The sequence below is a fragment of the Dama dama genome, chromosome 12 (assembly GCF_033118175.1).
Source record: "Dama dama isolate Ldn47 chromosome 12, ASM3311817v1, whole genome shotgun sequence".
NCBI classification, from domain to species: domain Eukaryota; kingdom Metazoa; phylum Chordata; class Mammalia; order Artiodactyla; family Cervidae; genus Dama; species Dama dama.
In genome coordinates this window covers 22381166-22404960 of record NC_083692.1, presented here as the reverse complement: position 1 = coordinate 22404960, position 23795 = coordinate 22381166, and the positions used below count along the sequence as shown (strand labels likewise).

Below are 23795 nucleotides of genomic sequence, written 5' to 3'. Positions count from 1 at the left end.
ATACCAAGGAAACATTTCTGGCAAAGATGGGCACAATAAAGGACAGAAATGGTATGGACCTAACAGAAGCAGAAGATATTAAGAAGAAGTGCCAAGAATACACAGAAGAACTTTACAAAAAAGGTCTTAATAATCTGGATAACTGGTGTTCATTGGAAGGACTGACGTTGAAGCTGAAATTCCAGTACTTTGGCAACCTGATGTGAAGAGCTGACTCATTTGAAAAGACCCTGATGCTGGGAAAGATTGAGGGCAGGAGGAGAAGGGAATGACAGAAGTTGAGATGGTTGGATGGCATCACTGACTCAATGGACATGGGTTTGGGTGGACTCCAGGAGTTGGTGATGGACAGGGAGGCCTGGCATGCTGTGGTTCATGGGGTCGCAAAGAGTCGGACACGACTGAGAGGCTGAACTGAACTGAACTGAATCTGGATAACCATGATGGTGTGATCACTCAACTAGAGCCAGATATCCTGGAGTATGAAGTCAAGTGGGCCTCAGGAAGCATTACTACAAACAAAGCTAGTGGAGGTGATAGAATTCCAGCTGAGTTATTTCAAATCCTAAAAGATGATGCCGTTAAAGTGTAGCACTCAATATGCCAGCAAATTTGGAAAACTCAGCAGTGGCCACAGGACTGGAAAAGGTCAGTTTTCATTCCAATCCCAAAGAAAGGCAATGCCAAAGAATGTTCAAACTACTTCAGAATTGTGTTCTTTTCACATACTAGCAAGGTTATGCTCAAAATCCTTCAGGCTAGGCTTCAGAAGTCCTTGAATTGAGAACTTCCAGATGTACAAGTTAGATTTAGAAAAGGCAGAGGAACCAAAGATCAAATTGCCAACATCTGTTGGATCATAGAAAAAGCAAGGGGATTCCAGAAAAACATCTACTTCTGCTTCATTGACTACACTAAAGCCTTTGACTGTGTGGATCATAACAAACTGTGGAGAATTCTTAAAGAAATGGGAATACCAGACCACCTTACCTGCCCCTGAGAAATCTGTATGCAGGTCAAGAATTAACAGAACCAGACATGGAACAACAGACTGGGTCCAAATTGGGAAAGGAGTACGTCAAGGCTGTATATTGTCACCCTGCTTATTTAACTAATATGCAGAGTACATCATGAGAGACACTGGGCTTGATGAAGCACAAGCTGGAATCAAGATTCCTGGGAGAAATATCAATAACCTCAGATATGCAGATGACACCACCCTAATGGCAGAAATCAAAGAGGAACAAAAGAGCCTCTTGATGCAGGTGAAAGAGGAGAGTGAAAAAACTGGCTTAAAACTCAACATTCAAAAAAAAACAAAAACAAACTCAACATTCAAAAAACAAAAATTATGGCATTTGATCCCATCACTTCATGGCAAATAGAGAAAAATTGGAAACATTGACAGAGTTTCTCTTCTTGGGCTCCAAAATCATTGTGGACGGTGACTCCAGCCATGAAATTAGAAGACGCTTGCTTCTTAAAAGGAAAAGGAAAGCTATGACAAACCTCGACAGCATATTAAAAAGGAGAGACATCACTTAACCGACAAAGGTCCACATAGTCAAAGCTGTGGTTTTTCTGGTAGTCATCTGTGGTTGTGAGAGTTGGACCATAAAGAAAGCTGAGTGCCAAAAAATTGATGTTTTCAAACTGTGGTGCTAGAGAAGACTCTTGAGAGTCCCTTGGACAGCAAAGAGATCAAAGCAGTCAATAAAGGAAATCAACCCTGAATATTCATTGGAAGGACTGATGCTGAAGCTGAAGCTCCAATATTTTGGCCACCTGATGTGAAGAACTGACCCATTGGAAAAGACCCTGATGCTGGGAAGGATTGAAGGCAGGAGGAGAAGGTGGCAACAGAGAAAGCGATACTTGGATGACATCACCAACTCAATGGACAGAGTTTGAGCAAATTTCAAGAGATAGAGAAGGACAGGGAAGACTGGCATGCTGCAGTCTGTAGGGTTGCAAACAGCTGGACACGACTGAGCAACTGAACAACAGCATTCACTGTTTTTGGCATGAATGACTACGTTTTGTCAAATGCATAAAGTCAAAATACAGAACAGTTCCATCACTCTCATCTCCTTTTGTAATTAAACTTTTCCTCCACTCCCAATCTTGAGCAACCTCTGATCTCTGTATCTATAGTTTTGTCTTTTCTCAGTGTCATATATATGCAGCCTTGTAGTCTTTGGGTCTGGCTTCTTTTAGTTAGCTTAATGCAGTTGAGAAGTCATCCTGTTGTTTGGTGTATCTGGTTTATACCTTCTCCAATATTCTTGCCTGGAGAAGTACATGGACAGAGGAGCCTGGTGGGCTAGAGTCCATGGGGTCACAAAGAGTTGGACACTGAGTGACTAACACCCACACACAGTAATGTGTGAGAGTTCCAGTTCACTCCCTTCCAAACATTTTTGTTGTCTCTTTTGTTTTAGTTTTTGTATTTTAATCACCCAAATAGATGGGTAGTTGTGTGTCTATGTGTGTCTGTGTGTTTTGATTTATTTGACTGTGTTGAGTCTTAGTTGTAAATCTGTAAAGGTTATAAGATATAAGTAGAAGGTAAAAAATTTAAAACAATCAATAAAGGCCAAAAATATAAACATCAGAGCTGGGGGTCACCCTTCCCCCCAAAGAAACAGATTACCTGAAGGTTTGATTCTTAGAATGCTTTGTCCTTTGTAAATGTTAATCTGAAGGAGTTCTAGTGAATGTCTTCAAAGAGTAAATTGATTCTATTATATTTATCAATAATTTAACATATGTGTCCATAACATAGGAAGGCTATATACCATACTGGTGGAAGTTATTGGAAGGATTCCTGTATGAATATCTAGGGAAAGAATTAAGCCCATAATGATTTGCTGAACACTCTGTTAGTGGCATGAGAAATACATGTCTGATGAGCAATATCCAATGATAATACTGGGTTTATATACTTTGTAGTGGGGAATGTGACATGGAACATGTCTCAGTTATTCATTACCAACCAGTGCCCTGAGTGAAATAGACACAGCAGTAACAACCTGAAAGTTCTTTCAACAATGAGTAACATATGTACACAAATTTTAATTAAATATCTGGGTGTTAAAATTTTTTATTTTAGTATAGTTGATTTACAATGGGGTGTTCATTTCTACTGTATAGCAAAGTGACTCAGTTATACATATGTATATTATTTTTCATATTCTTTTCCATTATGGTTTAGCACAGGATATTGACTATATAGTTCCCTGTGCTATGCAGTAGGCCCTTGTTGTTTCTCCATTCTATAATAGTTTGCATCTAATAATCCCATACTCCCAATCCATCCCTCCCCAACCCCTCTGCCCCTTGGCAGTGAGAAGTCTTCTCTATGTGTGTGAGTCTGTTTCTGTTTCATAGATAAGTTCATTTGTGTCATATGTTAAATTCCACATGTAAGTGATGTCATATGCTATTTGTCTTTCTCTTTCTGATTCACTTCACTTAGTATAGTCTCTAGGTCCATCCATCTTGCTGCAAATGGCATTATTTCACTCCTTTTTATGGCTGAGTGTTATTCCATTGTATATATGCTCTGCATCTTGTTTATCCATTCATCTGTCAGTGAACATGTATGTTGTTTCCATATCTTGGCTATTGTAAATAGTAAATAGCTGGGTTTTGAGATCTCAGGTTTTGCTGGATTGAATTTCCTGTCCTCCAGTAGAAGTGAAAGGGTGGATGTGTTAATACTGAATATCCAGATCTCATTACTAAACTGTTAATGTACTAACAAGTCATGGGATTATCACTCACTTTAAAAAGCTTTTTTGTTTTGTTTTGGCTAATGCTTGCAAATAAAACCAATAATGCCTACCAGTCATTGTATATAATCCAGTAAATATTTGTATTTTTATATATATAATTAAATTCCACTTAGTTATAAGTATTCAGATCTTCTATGGAAAGCTTCAATCAACAGCACACTTATTTCAAGTTTTATATATATGTGTGTGTGTGTGTGTGTGTGTGTATAAAATAATGTTCCTGACATTTATTTGCCACAGTTTTATTTATACATAAAATTAAGTGTTAATTCTTTCAAAGTGGTAATGTCAGGAAATTATATACTTATATCAGTGAATGCTCAAAAAATGTTAGGACTCTTTCTTTAATTTACCTCCAGAGTACGAGATGAAAATCATCAGTCACAACAGAGTTTTCTTGAAAGCAGTTTAGATTTGGAGAAATACAGTTATTCAACGCCAATCTGTTTAATAACATAGGTGACCCATTTATTCAGTATTATTTTAGATCAGAAGCTGGTATATTAGAAAGTAGGAGTTTTATTGTGACTCATAAATTTGACTCCGAAGGCTATGCCAAGAGTTCCAAAATGATTTATATAAAGAAAGTGTTGTTAGGATAAGATATAGAAGGTTCTTATACTCATCTAAATTGAAAAATTCTGATATAGGTGTACCTTATTATTAAGGGATGTGAAAGTTGGACCATAAAAAAGACTTGAGTGCCGAAGAATTGATGCTTTTGAATTGTGGTACTGGAGAAGACTCTTGAGAGACCCTTGGACTGCAAGGAGATCAAACCAGTCAGGCCTAAAGGAAATCAACCCTGAATATTCATTGGAAAGATTGATAACTAAAGTTGAAGCTCTAGTACTTTGGCCACCTGATTCGAAGAACCGACTTATTGGAAAAGACCCTGATGATCGGAAAGACTGAAGGCAAAAGGAGAAGAGGGCTGCGGAAGATGAGGTGGTTAGATGGCATCACTGATTCAATGCACATGAACTTTTAACAAACTCCAGGAGATAGTGAGGACAGGAAAGCCTGGCATGTTGCAGTCCAAGGGTTGCAAAGAGTCAGACATGACTTAGAGCCTAAACAACAACAGTGAAGGGAAACAATGTTGGTCATCTTTTGAAAGTTGTAATTAGGCTTGACATTTAGTTTCAGAGCTATGGATACCCCAAAAGTAATTGCCTTTAAAAATTATTATACAACTGTTCACAAATAATAGTATGACTAACACCCTTTAATGAGGTGTTAACCTACCTTTGCACCTCAGCTCACTTTAGCATAACCTTTCACCTAATTTAGCACATACATCTGTTACCTATTAAGTCTGGATTTATAAAGAAGTATGTGCATAATTACCTTGAAAGTGAAAGTTTCTCAGTCACGTCCGACTCTTTGTGACCCCTTGGACTGTATGTCACCCACCAGGCTTCTGTGTCCATGGAGTTTTCTAGGCAAGAATACTGGAGTGGGTAGCCATTTCCTTCTTCAGGGGCAACCCAGGGATCAAACCTGGATCTTCTGCATTGCAGGCAGATTCTTTACCATCTGAGCCACCAGGGAAGCCATTGTAAAACATAAGACTAAAAGATTGTATTTTATTTCGATTTTTAAAAATCTTTTTGCATTGGAAGGAATTAATTGCATAACTTGCAAAATGAAATGACACATTAAGAAATTACCTAAGTGTGAAGGCCATTTTTTTTTTTTTTTTGCTTTCAAAATCTTATTTGTTGAGTATATACTCAATTTATGGCCTTATATTGATTGTTAGAGTTTATAGATCTACAATATAGCTTCTGCCTTCAAGAATTCACAGCTGATGGAAAATGAATAAATTAGCAGTCAGTGACAGCAGGGGTTGGCAAACTTTTTCTAAAAGGGCCAAACAGTAAATGTTTTAGGCTTTGTGGGCCAGATGGTTTCTGTTGCAGTTACTCGGCTCTGCCGTCATAGCATGAAAGCAGCTATAGACAGTCTGTGAACAAGTGAGCATGGCTGCGTTCCACTGCAAGTTTTATTTACAAAACTAGACGTGAACCCTTGTCCTGTAGTTTGCTGCTGTCTGAATTGTAGGATAGTGATATAAAACTTATGGTTGACACACACCAGTCTGCTGGGTATGCATGAAGAGGACGCAGAAAATGTCAGGGAGGAAGGAGCTTACAGGCTGAGTCTTGAAAGACAGGGTGTTATCCAGAAGAAGCAGCATGGAAGGCCCATGGATTCATGAACTGCAGAGACTAAACAAAGGCAGAGATGCGAGCTCATTTTGTTAAATATTTAGTGGGGACCTTTTAAAAAGATAATCATTCAAATCCTTTCCAATAGCATCTTTCTAAGTAGTATTGAAAAGTGTAGGTACCACATCTCTAAATATGAAGAATTGATTTTGTATATTAAAATGGAAGCCTACCAAAAATTGCCTTGTCTTTAGAGAAAGTCAAGTGTTTTACTTCGTTTATTTATTTTACATTCTCAAGGCCATGCTAATTATTTGGCAGTGTATGATAGTTCATTGATTTTTCACAAACCAAACACCCTTGTGTTACCATGAGGCCATATTTTAATTGTCCAACACTACCAATCAAAATTCTTAGACTGCTACTCTCGTAAACTTAATTATTTTTCATCTCTGAGCTTTCAGTCAGTTCTCTGGCTTAAAATCCTTATTGCTAACAATAATTTTGCTTGCATGAAGAACAGCGTGGGCACACACTGTCTGCCCACCTTTTCCTCCTAGACCTGTCTAAAGTTTGATTCTCTTTTAATTGATGACTGCAGTGTAGGCTTCTAATTTCCAGGAAATGCCTCTTATTCCAAAATCATCCATTTCTTCCTCTGAAAGTCTCTCTTTACCTCCAGCAGTGCTTCCATGCTGAATGTAGCAACTCAGTGGATCTTGAGATAAATTTAGTAAGTTGGACTTGTGACTGGCATTTAAGAGGAGCACAAGAGAGGGAGGGACAAAGACAGAGAAAGAAATAAAGAAATTAAATTTTTTTGCATTGTAACCATTGTAAAGCTAAGTATTGTTGGGATCGCAAAGAGTCGGATAGCAACAACAGATAAGATGCATAACACTGGGAACAGTACAAGGCTGTCTCCTCTCAGCTGCTTGTACTTAACTTTGTACTTGGAGGCCTAGCCAGATGCTAGTCTGCAGTAATGCCAGAAACAAAAAGACAAGGCATAAAGACTGGCAAGAAGTAAAATTATCTATTTGCAGATGACATGATCACCTATGTAAAAATGGTTAAAAATTTAAAACCTCTCAGTATCAAATGTCGACAATGGTATGGAGCAACTAGTACTTTCGGATGTTGCTGTTGGGTGTGTAAGACGGTGCAGCCACTTTGGGAAACAATTTGAGAGTTTTATCTTGCATTGTTAAGTCACTTCAGTCGTGTCCGACTCTTTGTGACCCTATGGTCTATAGTCCGCCAGGCTCCTCTGTCCGTGGAATTTTCCAGGAAAGAATACTGGAATGGACTGCCATTTCCTCCTCCAGGGGATCTTCCCGACCCAGGGATCAAACCCGTGTTTCTTATGTCTCCTGCATTGGCAGGCAGACTCGTGACCACTAGCATCACCTGGGAAGCCCATTTTCTTTTATAAACATACATATACCCAAAAGTTCTGATCCTAGGTATTTACCCAAGAGAAAAGAAAATTTGCATCCACAGAAAGATTTATACCTGGACTTCTCTGGTGGTCCAGTGGTTAAGAGTCCACCAGTGCAAGGGACATGGGTTTGATCCCTGGTCTGGGAAGATCCCACATGCCGCAGGGCAACTAAGCCCATGTGCCGTAGCTACCAAGCCCACGCTCTAGAGCCCATGCACCATAACTACTGAAGCCCGGGTACCTTGATCCACAAGAAGAGAAGCCCATGCACCACAACCGGAGAGTTAGCCCTGCTTGCTGCTATTAGAGAAAGCCCACTTGCAGCAGTGAAGACCCAGCACAGTCTAAAAATAATACAAATAAATTTTTTAAAAAAGAGAAAGACTTGTACCTGAATACTGGTAGCAACTTTATAATGGACCAGTGTTGGAAATTACCTAAATGTCAATCAATAGCTGAATGGGTAAATAAGTTGTGATATGTCCATACAATGGGACATTATTCAGCAAAAAAAGAGAACCAAACTACTGATACATGCAAAGCTTAGATAAATCTCAAAATATTCTGCTGATCAAAAGAATCCTTATGCAAAAGAATTCATGTTGCATGATTCCATTTATATGAAATCCTAGAGCAGGGAAAACTCAGGGGACAAAAAGCACATTCAGCACTTGCTTGGGACCAGGACTGACATATTGACTCCAGGGGAGCACAGAACTGTTCTAAGATTTTTGAGTACTGTTCCAAAGCTTGAACTTGGTGGTAGTTTAACTAGTTTTTTTACATCTGTGAATTATACCTCAGTAAAGTGTGCTTTAAAAAAAAAAAGATTGAGACATTTCAAAACGAATAAATGAAAAAAAAAATCAAACAATAAAATCACTATTAGGAAAAAAACCTAAGGTTAAAAAATTACTTTGGGAAGATGAAAAAGTTCTGGAGATGGATGATGGTTGTAGAACAATGTGTGTACTTAAAGCCACAGAATCATATGATTAAAAATGGTTAAAATGATAAGTAAATTTTATGTAATGTATATTTTACACTTTTTAAAAAGGTTAAAAAAAGGAAAAAGCTATGTTAACAAAAAATCTTTAAAGAATTAGAAACACGTATTTTTGTTATCTTAAGATGATTTGTGCTTCTCAATAATGACTTTTAAAGAATTAAGGCAGGGTCTAAAATATTACAGCAAGCTTCTGTGATTTCTTTAGTCAAAGGTTAAATGCTTAATCTAATTATAAATGATAAATATGTTTAGTATTTTGGCCTGTATTTATAAAACCAGCAAAGATAAGGATTCTTTTTTTTTTTTTTTTAAGAATTCTTGAAGTGTTCATGCTTTGAGTATCAGATATTTGAGTATAAACTAGTAGTATTAATATTGCCTAGCCAGGTGTCATTTCCTGTAATTCAGAGTATCCCAACAATCGTATTTCTAGAACTGAATTTAGACTGAAGGAAATGTCTCGTTTAAACTGCTCTGCCCTTTTGGTTTCTAATTGGTGATTGTCCCCTGATAATTTTTAAAGCTAAAGCATTTTATACTCAGTTTGCTCTTTATTTGCAATTTTTATATCAACCTAAGTATAAAACTAGATGAATTTGATTATACTTATTTTCATTGTTACTGTTCTTCATTTGCCTGTTTTCATCAGAATAAATCTTTCTGTGGTTTCTGGTGAGACTAGTCTGAATCTCTAGACAGAAAGGGGAATTGGAAGATGATATCCCTTGGAAAAATGACTGCTTTCTTGCCTGGTGATTTGCTTTCACTTCCTAGGTTTTAAGAATAATAGGCAGTTAAAAACTCTGCATGCCAAAAGCAGAAGAGCTTTGGGAATTTTTTCATCATGAACTTTAAGAGTTTATGACTTGCTACGTTACAATATAGGAAGTGAGTGTCTTTGCAGGAAAATCTGTAGAGCTCAAAAGTACAAAAGAACAGAAGTCTCTACATGAAGATGCTTTAAGAGAGTAAACATGTTGTCTCTTTATGGTTCATTCTGCTCTAGGGAAGCACCACCAAGCCAGTCAAACACAGAACGTGATTGCATCAGACAAAGCAGCAGTAATACCAGTTGCCCATGAACATGAGCACAGCCATGACCACACACAGCTGCATGCCTATATCGGCGTTTCCCTCGTACTGGGCTTTGTCTTCATGTTGTTGGTGGACCAGATTGGCAGCTCCCATGTGCATTCTACTGACGGTAAGTGCCCCTAAGGTTTCCTGGGCAATGCAAAAAATTTGCATTTTAGGTGATCACAAATGATTGAATGATTCAGTATGTATCAGTGGCCATATTTAGTACTAAAACTCCTGTTTTAGGTTCAGGTGAACATTTTATTCATTTGAGGAAGCTAGTGGGTTGTGACATGTGGCACAAGAGAGTGTTTATTGGGTTACTACCCTGGTTATCTTAAAGCTGTTTCATTTGATGGAGGTCTAGGGCAGAAGTTCTTAACCCTTCTTGTTCCATGGAGCCTTTAAGCGGTCTAAAGCCTGTGGACCTTTCATTGGGATAAATAATGTTTTTAAATGCATAAAGCATAGTACATAGGACTACAGAGAAAATCAGTTTTATTGAAATATAGTTACTAAAACATTAAAAACAAGTTTGTGATATAGGATGTCTTCTTTATCAATGCATTAAATAATAATATAATATACTTAAATTGTAAGCAGGTTAGAGTTAAATTAAATTGTTTAGGACATTAGTATAACACCTGTTGTTGAGTAGCTTGACTAAGAACATTAAATTCTGAGATGGGCTTTAACAGGCAACAGATTGTCAAGTTGAACATCCAGTTGATTTGGGTTTTTGTTCTGATGGTTATTAGTGTAGAAGAGCCCGATTCACAAAGATACTTTATTACAGATACACTTAAACACATTTGTAGCTTGCTTTCCAGGGAAAGGTAAACTTCTTTCAAAGACACCTAGAATTTTCCAAGACTTTTAAAATCAGTTCCAGTCATAGTAACTTTTTTGTCTTGAGAGCAATGAATTCATCTTTGGTTAAATCAACATCTTTGATATGGGTTTGTATTAAATAAGGATTCTAAGCCATGATACACCTTTAATACCATTGTGATACAAATAAATTTAAAAGGGTTATAATAGACATGAGAATTTATAGATATTTCTTTTCAAATATATTGACAGAGAATTTTACAGATAGAAACTACTAGAAAACATAGCTATCTTGTTCCTCAGTGAGAGATCCCATGACTTCTACTGTTTGGTGGCTAAGTGGCGGTTAGGTACAGATTTGCCTCATAGTTACCCAGCTCCATCACATGAGCATTTACAGACAGGAAGACTGTGATCAAGCAGTGTGGCAGTACTTCGCAGTTGAGTTCAGTTGCTCAGTTGTGTCCCAACTCTTTGTGACCCCATAGACTGCAGCACACCAGGCTTCCCTGTCATTACCAACTCCTGGAACTTTCTCAAACTCATGTCCATTGATCAGTGTTGCCATCCAAACATCTTATCCTCTGTCGTCTCCTTCTCCTCCTGCCTTCGATGTTTCCCATCGTCAGGGACTTTTCCAATGAGTTAATTCTTCACATCAGGTGGCCAAAGTATTGGAGCTTCAACTTTAGCATCAGTCCTTCCAATCAATATTCAGGACTGATTTCTTTTAGGATAGACTGGTTTGATCTCCTTGCAGTCCAAGGGACTCGCAAGAGTCTTCTCCAACCCCACAGTTCAAAAACATTAATTCTTCCACGCTCAGCCTTCTCTATGGTCCAACTCTCACAATCGTACATTACTATGGGAAAAATTACAGCTTTGACTAGACAGACCTTTGTTGGCAAAGTAATGTCTCTGCTTTTTAATATGCTATCTAGGTTTGTCATAGCTTTTCTTCTAAGGAGCAAGCGTCTTTTAATTTCATGGCTGCAGTCACCATCTGCAGTGATTTTGGAGCCCAAGAAAATAAAGTCTGTCATGGTTTTCATTGTTTCCCCATCTACTTGCCATGAAGTGATGGGACCAGATGCCATGATCTTAGTTTTTTGAATATTGAGTTTTAAGCCAGCTTTTTCACTCTCCTCTTTCACTTTTATCAAGAGGTTCTTTAGTTCCTCTTCACTTTCTGCCATAAGGGTGGTGTCATCTGCATTCTGTAAGCAGTACTTCTATAAGCCCTTAATTTAAAGTAGTGATGAGTGATAATATGAAGGTATCTTAGAATGACTGTAAAATAATATGAAATTATCTGATTTCTATTGGTAAAGGTAGTGCTAATATTACTTATGGCTTATTGTCTATATTTATGACAAAAGGAAATGCAAACAGATGGGGAAACAGTGGCTGACTTTGTTTTTCTGGGCTCCAAAATCACTACAGATGGTGATTGCAGCCATGAAATTAAAAGACGCTTACTCCTTGGAAGGAAAGTTATGACCAACCTAGATAGCATATTAAAAAGTAGAGACATTACTTTGCCAACAAAGTCCGTCTAGTCAAAGCTATGGTTTTTCCAGTAGTCATGTATAGATGTGAGAGTTGGACTATAAAGAAAGCTGAGCTCTGAAAAGCTGATGCTTTTGAACTGTGGTGTTGGAGAAGACTCTTGAAAGTCCCTTGGACTGCAGAGAGATCCAACCAGTCCATCCTGAAGGAGATCAGTCCTGAATATTCATTGGAAGGACTGATGTTAAAGCTGAAACTCCAATACTTTGGCCACTTGATGCGAAGAGCTGACTCCTTTGAAAAGACCTTAATGCTGGGAAAGACTGAGGGCAGGAGGAGAAGGGGATGACAGAGGATGAGATGGTTGGATGGCATTACCAACTTGATGGACATGGGTTTGGGTGAACTCCGGGAGCTGGTGATGGACAGGGAGGCCTGGCGTGCTGCAGTTCATGTGGTCGCAAAGAGTCGGACACGACTGAGCGACTGAACTGAACTGAAAGTTCAGTTAAAGGTTAGTAAAAATAAAAATGCTTTTTTTTTTTTTTTTCAATTTAAGGTCACAGACACCTCTGCCTTCTCCCCGTGTTCTCCTATTAGACCCCAGGTTAACAATCCTTGATCTACAAAAAAAATGTAGAAAAGCTGGCAAAAGACATGAACAAATAGTTCATGAAAAGATGTAAAAATAGTCTTTAAATATATGAAAAGATGTCCCCTGCGTTTAAAATAAGAAAAATGCAAATCAAAAGTTCCACCAAGAGGCCATTTCTCACCTGTCAGATAGTCACAAATTCAAAACCTTGGCAACATATATTCTGTTGGCAAAGCTGTGATGCTATAGGCACTCTCATCTGTTGCTGTGGATGTTCGTAGTGGTACAGTCCCTGTGGAGGGGAGTTTACCCTTCAAGCTAAAAATCCCACTTCTAGGAATCTGTTCTGATGATTCAGCTTCAGTGTGAAGATACATAGGCACAAGATTAATCAATGCAGCATCGTTTGTCATCGTAAGACCACTTCAGTGTCCAGTCATGCAGACTGGCTGAGTGAAGTATGATGTGTCTATGTAATTGAGTTCTCTGTAGAAATGAAATAAAGTAAGGAATCCAATCTCTGTCAACCAAGGGGGAGAGATTTCCAGGAAATATTGTTAAGTGAGGGGGGGTAAAAAACAAAAATAAATTACTGTCTGTCATATATATGTGTAAGAAAGAAGGAAAAACAAAGAAACATGTATATATTTGCTTATCTTTACAAAAAAGAAACATAAGAATCAACTAGAAACCAAAGTTGATTACTTGTAGGAGTGAGGGCAGTTGTGGGATAGTGTAGAAAGGTTTTAAGAAAGGGCATGACACTTCCCTAGGCATGCCTTTTTGATACAGTTTTAACTTTTGGAAATATGTTAATGTTTTCCATATTCAAAATATAAAATGAAGTCAACAAGGGGTGGGGGAGCTAACTGAAACAGATGAACTATACATCAAATGAATAACACAATCACACTGAAAGGGACTTAGAAAAAACAAATTCAAGTAATTCATGAACGTAATTATTTGGCTATATACCTTTAGTAGTGGGTAGAGTTGCAGAAGAAGTATAAACAATACTGAACTCTTTTTAGTAGGCTTTGTCTTTTGTAATGGTGTGGGCAAAAGTGTTCTGAAACTATTTTGGATATGTTACAAGGTTGAGTAAATGAGTAGATGTGCCGCTGTTGGTGAAACCAGAGTCCTCACTGAGGAAGAAGGGACATGCAAACAGGGAATGAGGGAAAGCAAGAAAGAACCCCTGCCGGGGTGGATTGGAATTGGAGCTATTGGAATCATGATTTCGAAAACGTGTATGTGTATGTGTACATATATACATGTGTGTTTAAATATACATGGGTGTATGTCATAGCTGTGTGTGTAGAGAGGGCCTAGAAGTAGACACCCTACTGGCAATGAGGATATCAGGGCTCTTCAGAGAAATGACTGATTCTAGGATGGGGCAGGGTAAGTGTAAAATGAGCTTGAAATATCTAGTGCTCAAAATATATATGAAGGAAAAAGATGGGAACGTCACAGAATATAGGAACCAGCTTGAAGGGGCATCCATTGGCCAGATCTCAGACAGTTTGTCCACTAAGATGATTAAGAACAGCAATAAAGCATAAAAAAATTAAAAAAGCAATAAAGCATTAAAAAAAATGGGAGTCAATGCGCACATCCACATGAGAGAAAGATAAAAGAGGGGAGGGCATTTGCTTCCAGCAGAACGCTAAATACCAACTGGTAAACATGGAAGCAGTTGGAATTGGACATTTTTGCAACCTTTCTAGTAAAAATTGGCTCAGGCCAGAATCGTCAAGGAATGTTAGATCTAGGGGGTATGTTTTGATTTGCTTATTAGTTACAAAGGGGGGAAAAAGTAACTAAATGAAGAAATCAGACAATACCTTGATCAGATGATCAAGATTAATGTCACTGATACTTTGCTTCAGTGTGTGCAGAAAGTTCCTGTTAGATCAACCCCCCTGCAGGTAACTATAAACTTTAGACAGAGTTTTGAAAACCCACTGTCTGAAGACACTGGAGAATCACCTAAAGGAGGCAAATTCTGGAAGGGAGTCTACACTGGGAACCGATTTTTACAGCTTTTAGTTCCTGTTTCACTGCTTTTAGCAGTCAGTTCCTGTGGGGTAGCCAACTGATAGAAGAGTCTTTCTGGCCTAAAGAGGACAGAGTTCAAGGTAACTACAGTCACTGCAGAGTGAGAGGAGAATCTTAGAAAGGAGACAGACAGAGAAAGTCAGCGCTAAATTCTGTGTATAAACTACCCAAGTCTCTGGCTAAGCCCTGAACCATGCTTTCTTGGGCAGGCTCCAGGCAGGTCTGCTAAAGATGAAAGAACTGAACTGAGACTTAGGCAGCTGTCCAGAAGACAGAATTTGCAGTTTGAGCCAAATCAGGTTACTTTAAAGCAAAGCAAAAAAGAAATCAACATTCTTTGGAGGAATGTAATAGAATCCATAGTATCCACTAAATAATGCTTACAGTGTCCAAGATGTAGTGCAAAATGCACACCAGTGAGCAGCAGGTGTACATCCTGTGCGTCTGGGTGTGATAGCCTGAGAAGCATCACCTGTGTAGTATTCCATCCAAGAATGCTTTGTCTAAGGACACATCAGACAGATCCAAAAGTAGGGACCACTCTGTTAAAAAACAAGAAAGGTGCAGGGAGGGGAATGTATTCTTCAAGATATCAATGTCACAGAAATCAAAGGCAGAGAAAATGTTTCAGATTAAAGGAGACTAAAGAGATAGTTACAGCTAAGTGTAACATGCAGTCCTAGACTGGATTCTTCCTGGGAAAGGAAAAATGCTCTGAAAGTCATTCTTGGGCAATTGACAAAAATAAAATATGCAAGAGAGAGTAGAAAAAAATCTCAATGGCATTTACTGAATTTGATAACTTTACTGTGATTATGTAAGAAAATATCCTTTCCCATCAGAAATACACACTGAAGGATCTAAGGGTAAAGAGTTAACGAGTAGTATAAAGTGTAGTATACTCTCAAATGGTATATTCCAGGAAGGGAAATATATGTGTGTGTCTGTGTGTAGTGTGGAGAGAGAACAAGAGAGCCTAAGTACAGATGATAAGGCAAATGTGGCAAAATGTTGGACAGGGTGTTAAAGAAACTGGTTTAACTGGAGAAATAACGGTGAGAAATACAATGATATCAGTTGACGTAGAGCTCAAGAACCTACTTAATAGAGCAGTTTGGATTGAATTTGAAAAGTAGCAGATTCTTGTTAACTGACCCATCAAAAGAGTAGTGAGTTAGGAAGATGATTCTGACAAGGATATGTTGGATGAATTTGGTTAGGGAGAAATGAGAGTGAGAGGAGACATCCAGATCTCCTGCTGGTTCAGGGGTTGGAGAAGAGGGTGTTTGGATTGATGAAAATTTAGGTTAGGATAGTGGCAGTAAAATGGAGAAAGGCAAATGTGACAGACATTTTGATGTTAGAATAAAGATAAAGTTGCAGGAGGCTGAGGAAGGGGAAAGGGGAGGCAATGACAATGAGATTGGTCTAGAGAGGAAGTGGTCAGAGGCCATAGAGCCGGTTCCTCGGAGAGGTGGAATGGTAAGGGGTGTGAGGCAGTTAGGGTGACATCGTGCCCGTTCAGAGAAGGCTGGGTCAGGAGTTCCCACCTGCCCGTCTCTTCAGGACAGGAGAAGTTTCTAAGTGTTTGAAGCAAAAGGAAAAAGACAATAGTAAGGAAAATAATAATAGCCTACCTAAAACAGCTTTCAAAGAATTCTTCCACTTCCAGGTGAATGTTCTACTAGTTTCTGTTTCCCGTTGCTTCATGGCTGACTTGCCTATTTTTTACTTCAGATCCAGAAACAGCAAGGCCCAGCAATTCCAAAATCACCACCACGCTGGGTCTGGTCGTCCATGCTGCAGGTGGGTTCAGATTGCAGTGGAACCCCTTTCTTTTCTGTCACACAGGTACCATCCACAGGAAATACTCTGGGGCTGACCTTTTGGAGAAGGGGTTGTTTAATGAAGTCCTCCGACAGAAGCACGAACCCCAGTATACTCAGTGTCAGGGGATTGTAAGCTAAGAATGGTTTTTATATTTCTAATCGGATGAAAAAATAAAGAATAATTCATGGCACATGAAAATTACATGAAATTCAAATTTCAGTGTCCATAAGTAAAGTTGTATTGGAATATAGCCATGGCCACTTGTTTACGTATAATCTGTGGCTAGTTTCACACAACAGTGGTAGAGTTGAGTAGTTACAAGAGACCAAATGACTCACAAAGGCTAAAATATTTCCTATCTGGCCCTTTAAGAGAAGTTTGCTAACCTTTTCCCTAGGACCTCATCTGCACAAGAGCTCGAACACTTTTGTACTGAATAGCCCTGCTACCTAATATCTATCCAGAATGCCAGTTGAGGCAGGGGTGGGCTGTAGAGTGTCAGAAGTCTCAGCAGTGCTGACTGAGAGCACCTTTGAATCATAACTACAACCAGTCCCAGTTGTAGCAGTCTGTAAGTGACAATAGCATGTGAAAGCTGACACCCTATTATCTGGACTTTATAGTAACGCATGCTTTTCTAACAAAAAATTCATCCATCCAGCCAGTGTTTACTCATTATGTATAAATCATCTATGCGAAGTCATGGTGTCTTTGTTTTTTCACTTGCAAGATGCAGAGATGCCTCCTTTGAAATTCCTTTCTTTTTCTATTATTGCAGTTGAACTGATTAGTCAGTAGATTTTTGAGCATCATACTTTTTCAACAGCAGCAACAATAACTGGCCTATGAAATATCAAATAGCACCTGTGCTAAGCTCCTCACATATGTTACTTCATGAAAACCTTAGAAATATGTACTTTATTGAACCCAGTTTAGAAATCAGAAGGCTAAGGTTCAGAAAGCTTAAGTAACCTTCCCAGAGCATGGTCCAGCTCTATGTGAGTCTGAAGCCCACACATTCACCCACCACACTATTATAGTTGTTACTTATAGTGTTTTATGTTTCATTTTTTCCGAATTCAGCTGACGGTGTTGCTTTGGGAGCAGCAGCTTCTACTTCACAAACTAGTGTCCAGTTAATTGTGTTTGTGGCAATAATGCTACATAAGGTAAGCAAAATTTTGGTGTAAGATTTGTTATGGACTGCACCTATAATTAAAATTTCTCTTTGGTCTTCGTGTTTTTCTAGAATGGAAAGGCTTTTGTAGTTATTTTCATAACTGCTGTTCAGCTTAGAGAATTGAATAAATCTGTTTAAAACTAGGTCTTTTGCTACCATTTTCTTAAACTTGTCAGTTGAAGGGATTTTATTTTTTTATGGCATATACACAAACTCTTAAGTCCTCTACAGATTTCTGTATTTCATGGTAATTTTTGTTCATAATATTTTTCCTTTCTTATGCTTAACTATTTCACACACACACACACACACACACACACACACACAAATGGGACATTTTCTAGCTTAGAACATTAATTTCTAAAAGGCAGAGCTCAGACTTAATGTTTGTTCTACTTGGTTTTCTTATATGATAATAATGTAGTCAAATGACAATACTTCATCATGTAGAAGCAACCCAGATTTCTAGAGTAATAAGGGGTAGTTTTTCTTTTCCAGGCACCAGCTGCTTTTGGGCTAGTTTCCTTCTTAATGCATGCAGGCCTTGAGCGGAATCGAATCAGAAAGCACTTACTCGTCTTTGCACTGGCAGCCCCAGTTATGTCCATGGTGACGTACTTAGGACTAAGTAAGGTAAGTCTGAATCAAGCTTGTCTGGAGTATCTAACTCCTGTGATCTGCCAAAACTTACAGTCTCTTATGTTGAAGTTTTCAATTACTGCCTCAAGCTAAAAAGATAATTCAGCTTAAAAACCTGTACTGTACAAAGTGTACATCTTAATTCCAAGTCAATCTGCTTCATAAATTTAGAACATTTTCTTATTCATTTAATTAAAAAACTTCTTTCCCATCAGTTCCAAAAATATTTGCACAAATACGTGATCTTTAAAACAATCCAATTTAAACCTTATCAGACATGCCAGTTATATTTAACTGGTACATAATAAGTCACAACAGTGTGTATGTAATGTGAGCACAGGAAGTGTGAGTAATGAGCTTGCAGCAGCTTTAAGAGCGGTAGGGAATGAGCAGAGATCTCTGTGTTCAGCTAAGACTCAGATTCTTCTACTCCCAGCTCTCATATCACTGCATATTAAGTACCCAGGTCTTTGTCATTACACTGATCATACCTCCAGTCCTGAAGTGGCGTGTGTCGTTTGTCACATCAGAGCCCAGGCATTCTGCTCTGTTGCTCCAGTTAGACCTTCCCGTGCCTTCTTATTCTGTCCACTAGGGCTGTAGTTCTTAACAACAACCCTCCCCGTTTTACTTAAATATCAATTGGCAGGCGACAGAGGAAGATCTTAGAACCAAACCAACTTAGGGCTTTCCCCCACACTCTCTGAAGATCACTGATTCTTCTGAGTGTTATTCAGTTCGTATTTGATATAGAAAAGCTTGCATTGAAAGGAACATGAGAAATGAAATGGTTAAAGAATGGTTAAGTTCCTGTCAGTCAAGGCTTAGCTGATCTGGATTGCTAATACCTCATTGTTCACCTGAAGAGCTTTATCTTCTTTTAGTCAATGAGTAATAATACATAGTTCCCTTTTAAATATTGTCCTGTTTATCACTTCATTGATCAATGTAAGTTTCTAGAACTTTTGACAAAAAGATATGATAATTTTGGAGGCACAGAGTTACAGGTTATGTTTATGGCATGTTCTTAAATTTTCAGTTCCTTGTCTTAGTCTGTAGGGCCACTTTTTTTTTTTCTTTTTGTTATTTTGGGCCACTTTTTTAATTTAAAAAAAAGATGGAAATTAATTGTGTAAAGATTAGCTTTTGAGATATCTCTAGGCTCTATGAGGGCAGGTGCTACATCTCAGTTATCACTATATCTCAGGCCCCGGCCTAGAGCCTGGTGCATATGGGATGTTTGTTAATATTGGTAGGACAAATGAATGTATGAAATTTGATATCTGCATTAATGCTGTTGATTCCATCTTAATAATCTTGAAGTTTGTTTGTAAAAGTAATCCCAAGTGGCTCAGTGGGTAAAGAATCCGCCTGCAATTTAGGAGATGCAGGTTCAGTCCTTGGGTTGGGAAGATTCCTCTGGAGGAAGGCATGGCAACCCATTCCAGTATTCTTGTCTGAAGAAACCCATGGACAGAGGAACCTGGCAGGCTACAGTCCATAGGGTCGCAAAGAGTTGGGACATGACTAAAGCGGCTGAGCACGCATGCACACTTGGCCAATAGTCTTAAACCCTTATTTGGAAGGTTTCCATAAATAACAAAATTGTTCTGATCTCAAGGTGTCCCCCCTTCCCAAATCACACCAGTTATGAATATTGAGTGTTTTTTTAATTATTCTTTCTGACTCTGCATGTTACTTGACTTAATTTTCTTCTCTCTTTCTCTTACTTCACAGAGCAGTAAAGAAGCCCTTTCAGAGGTCAATGCCACTGGAGTGGCCATGCTTTTCTCTGCCGGGACCTTTCTTTACGTTGCCACAGTACATGTCCTCCCTGAGGTGGGCGGATTGGGGCACAGCCACAAACCCGACCCCACTGGAGGGAGAGGTCTCAGCCGCCTGGAGGTGGCAGCCCTGGTTCTGGGTTGCCTCATCCCCCTCGTTCTGTCAGTAGGACATCAGCATTAACTGGTGAGGGTCCAGCCTCGGTCCATGGCCGGTCGCCATTCAGTGAGAACAGCCGCTCACTCCCTCAGTCTCCTGTCTCGCCTCGCCCATCTCCACCTGTATTCCTGAAGAGTCCGGAGGGAGGTGAGATGAAAACCTGGAGTAACCGAAAGCTTTTCAAGTAGAAACAACACACTGCGAAGGATATAGACATTCCATTGTGTTGTCTTTTCAAGGGCCCTTGGCATTTTGAGTTTTGATGTTTCCCTTAACCCTATTCTCAGGGAAGATGGAATTTAGTTTTAAGGAAAAGTGGAGAACTTCCTACTCATAATGAAATAATTATGAAAGTACAGTATTCTGTAATTAAGCTAAATCTCTTAGTTTAGAGGCTTTGCCACTTTATCCATTGATTTTTTAACATGGTTCTCACCGTGTAAGACTGGTGCTTTAGCATCTATGCCACTTGCCTTGAATGAAGGTCATGATGCCCACTGTGTTAGATGCTAAAGATAAGTAGTTCATTTGGGGCTAGAGTCAAGAAAATGATGGCAAGACACATTGAAAACTGACTTTACACTTGAGAGATCCGTTGAAGAGGGGACATCTGGGGAGACTTAAACACCCCATTTAGCACGTGCCTCTTTACAGAGAGGCTGCCTTCCATCAGATGGAGCAGCAGAGGTGGACTAGGTTTTAAAGAGGTGACGTGTTTTATAAAACATTTTTTTTCAAGTCCTCCTGTTTGTAGTGGAGGAGCCAAGTTCTAGGAGGTTCAGACCAACCTAGGCTTCCCTTCTGACTGTTCTAAGAACAGTCAGATCCCAAAGTATCTTTGGAAATTAAGGGGTGTTAAATTTTAAGTGAATTTGGACAGTTACTGACATCTTTGTAGTAACCTTTTTAGAAGATCACCAAAACCTACTTGTCCTTTTTTTGTCTCTTTAAGTATTTATCTTAGTAGACCAGCAGTCCCTCTGGCAAAATACTCAGTGCTCCTTTGGGACTGCCAGGTCAGCATCACGTAAGCACCTGTAGCAGTGAAGAAAGTCAAGATGTATCACAAATGGGAGGTGTTTGCCTGTTGATTTAACGCTTATTAAAATCATGTCTTTTGTCTCTTCATCTTTCCCATATTTTATCCGTAACTTTTCCCTACAGCCCTTCCTCCCGACAATTTGCTGCTTACTGCTGGTGGTGATGCTTAATATTTGTGTGAGTTAAGTTCTCATCAGGACAACCTCTTCTTGGAACTGTGATGATAAAGATAATATTGTCTCTGTTCTCTGTTCCTTTCAATGAAGTTACCTTTGTGTCAATTGCAGCTTTGTTAAGCCCTTAAAATGTCAACTTCCTCGTATGTGAGATGATACAATCACTGATATTCTGGTAATTTAACCAATTGAGATATTAAAAATAGTAAGCAAACTAGGATAATTTGTCCATATTTGCCAAAAATCCCTGTAAACCTTGTGTTATCAAATAAGTGTATAATATTATATTGTTAATTTATTTTGATTTTCTGTACCATTTCAAAGCACATTTCATAAAGTGGGAACCAAGACTATTTTCGTCAAGGCATTGGATTTAGAAGTTTGTGAAACGTTTTATATAACGCGTAAACCAGCATGCCCAGGATTTCTCTATTTCCTTCCTAGATTTGTCACTGGGTCAGCAGCTGTGGAAAGAGAACTTGTGAGCCCTCTGCTGGCTAGACCAAAGTAGCATAAACAGGATCTGGTTTTGGATAGGGGCTGGGAACCGTTGTGAACAGCATAAAAACCAACAGAAGGTGCAGCATGAAAGTCTAAGTGACTTTCCTGCCAACAGCTCGGACTTCAGAGAGTCATGGGGTTTCACCTAGTCCCTCAAAATGACATGGTTGCCTTGATTCTCCCTGGAAATGTACTTCATTAAATAAATAGCTCATTTTAGTGTCTGGTCTGGTTTGAATAGTGGCACTTTTCTATCATATTGTTGTGCAATGATCATAAATTTGTTCTGCTGGCCAAAGCCTCTTTCTGCAGTGCCTTGCCATCACACTTAAAAGTTGGGCTAGAATATCTTGCCGGGTAGGGCCTTGAACTCTGGCAAGGGCAGAACCATCTAACCTCCAAATTGGCCTTCCCCTCTGGACCCCACATTAACAAGCAAACCTTGCAAGGCCTATCAGCTCTCAAGAGCTGTGGGCTCTCCCAGATTTTAAAACTGCTGCCCCAGGAACCATTCATTTCCCTCCTGGTCAGCAGGCAGAAATAGCCATACTAACCTTACAGGGCTCAAACGCATCTCCGGGTAGCAGGGTACTCAGCAGCGTGGCAGGGGCCTCCTTCATTTGGGGGGGTGGGGGAGAACTTACTTATGTGGGCAGTGTCCCAGAGAGGCCACACCGATGGTCACTTATTGGCACATTTCAGCTCCATTTTCCTCTTGTTAAAAACTGCCTCCTTAGATGTGGATGCCTTAATGCTCTCACACATTTGGGAACCTTGGCAGTACTTCAGTCGCTGCTGTGATTACAGATGGAATTATTGGCTACCAAAGAGATGCAATTGATGATGAAAAGCATTGTCCTTCCTTCCTCATAACCAAAGTTAATCTTAATTACAATTTGACTCCCTTTCCTAGGTACGGATAGACTTTCTTCAGATGTCGAGTGCTCTCTTAAATGGCAAATTAAGGGGAAAATTATACTCATCCATTCCCTTCATTGGTTCACCAGTGAATTGCTTTTGTCAGTTCCCATATCCCCAAAGCAGCCATCTTCCAGGTCTGATGGCTTTCCTGTGCACGCTATTGCCAGATTTCAGCTCTAAAGGCGAATTCTGCCCTGGAGTGTAGAGTGTTGGAACACCATCAGAGAGGCCCTGTGTTCTCCCTTTCCCTCTTCACCTTTTTATTTCCCTATTCAAAACAGCCAAGTCTGTTCCTATATTTTGAATCATTAGAGAAATGAGAGAGGTGGCTGTTTTGAGTGGTCAGTTCTTTGTAGAAAGAAGAAAATGTAATGGTGTTTTTTACTGGCCTACTTCTAAGTGTCACTGCCTGGGTTTTCCTCTTTTTCAAGGATTAGAACTAGGAGGACATGCCAGCCCCTCAGATGCATGGTAGCCAGGTACTGAACACGGGAACTGCGTATGTCAGCAGCACAAGCCCCCACAGCATGTTCCTTCCTTGGGGCCCCTGAGCCCCGTGGGGGACTGAGAAGGACCAGATTCACGCAAAACTGCTGTCGGGCAAGGCAAGAACACAGAATGGTCCACATCACCCAAAGAGCACTGTTTGAGATGCTATGAAATTAAAACCAGTCACGTAGCCCCTTAGTACCTGAGACATCTAGATTCACCTGAGAAGACCTGAGGGAAGTGTAATGACTTGCATGAAAGGGCTAGACAACAATTAGGAATTTTCTAGATATGCTCAGCCTAACACAAGAAGGTTGGCTTTGATCTGTTTTCTCATAGCGTCTTCTACTAAGTGGGAAATCTCATGGGATAACACTGCAGTTCCCCTGGTTTGGTAGCCTAAATGGTGATTTTAAATGTCCCCTTTTTCTGGATCCTTTGTAAACATGAAATCATTCCATGGATGGCTGCCTTATAATTTTTGTCTCTTTCCACTTTAATTGTGAATGGTTAAAAAAAATGTTTTTGCTGTTTTCTGATTTGTTTTATGATATTAAATTTTTATTAGTGCATACAA

At 39.2% G+C, this 23795-nt stretch overlaps 1 protein-coding gene across 2 annotated transcripts in view; it reads left to right on the top strand.

Moving 5' to 3' along the window:
- SLC39A9 (solute carrier family 39 member 9) overlaps positions 1–23795 on the top strand; it is a 44702-nt gene extending 20907 nt beyond the window's left edge. For both annotated transcript variants that reach the window (XM_061156794.1, XM_061156793.1), the window contains 5 exons: positions 9431–9628; positions 16235–16303; positions 17411–17496; positions 18006–18140; positions 19884–23795. In XM_061156794.1, coding sequence (XP_061012777.1) covers positions 9431–9628; positions 16235–16303; positions 17411–17496; positions 18006–18140; positions 19884–20114 — 719 coding nt within the window. In that variant the 3' untranslated portion in view covers positions 20115–23795. The remainder of the gene's footprint in view (positions 1–9430; positions 9629–16234; positions 16304–17410; positions 17497–18005; positions 18141–19883) is intronic.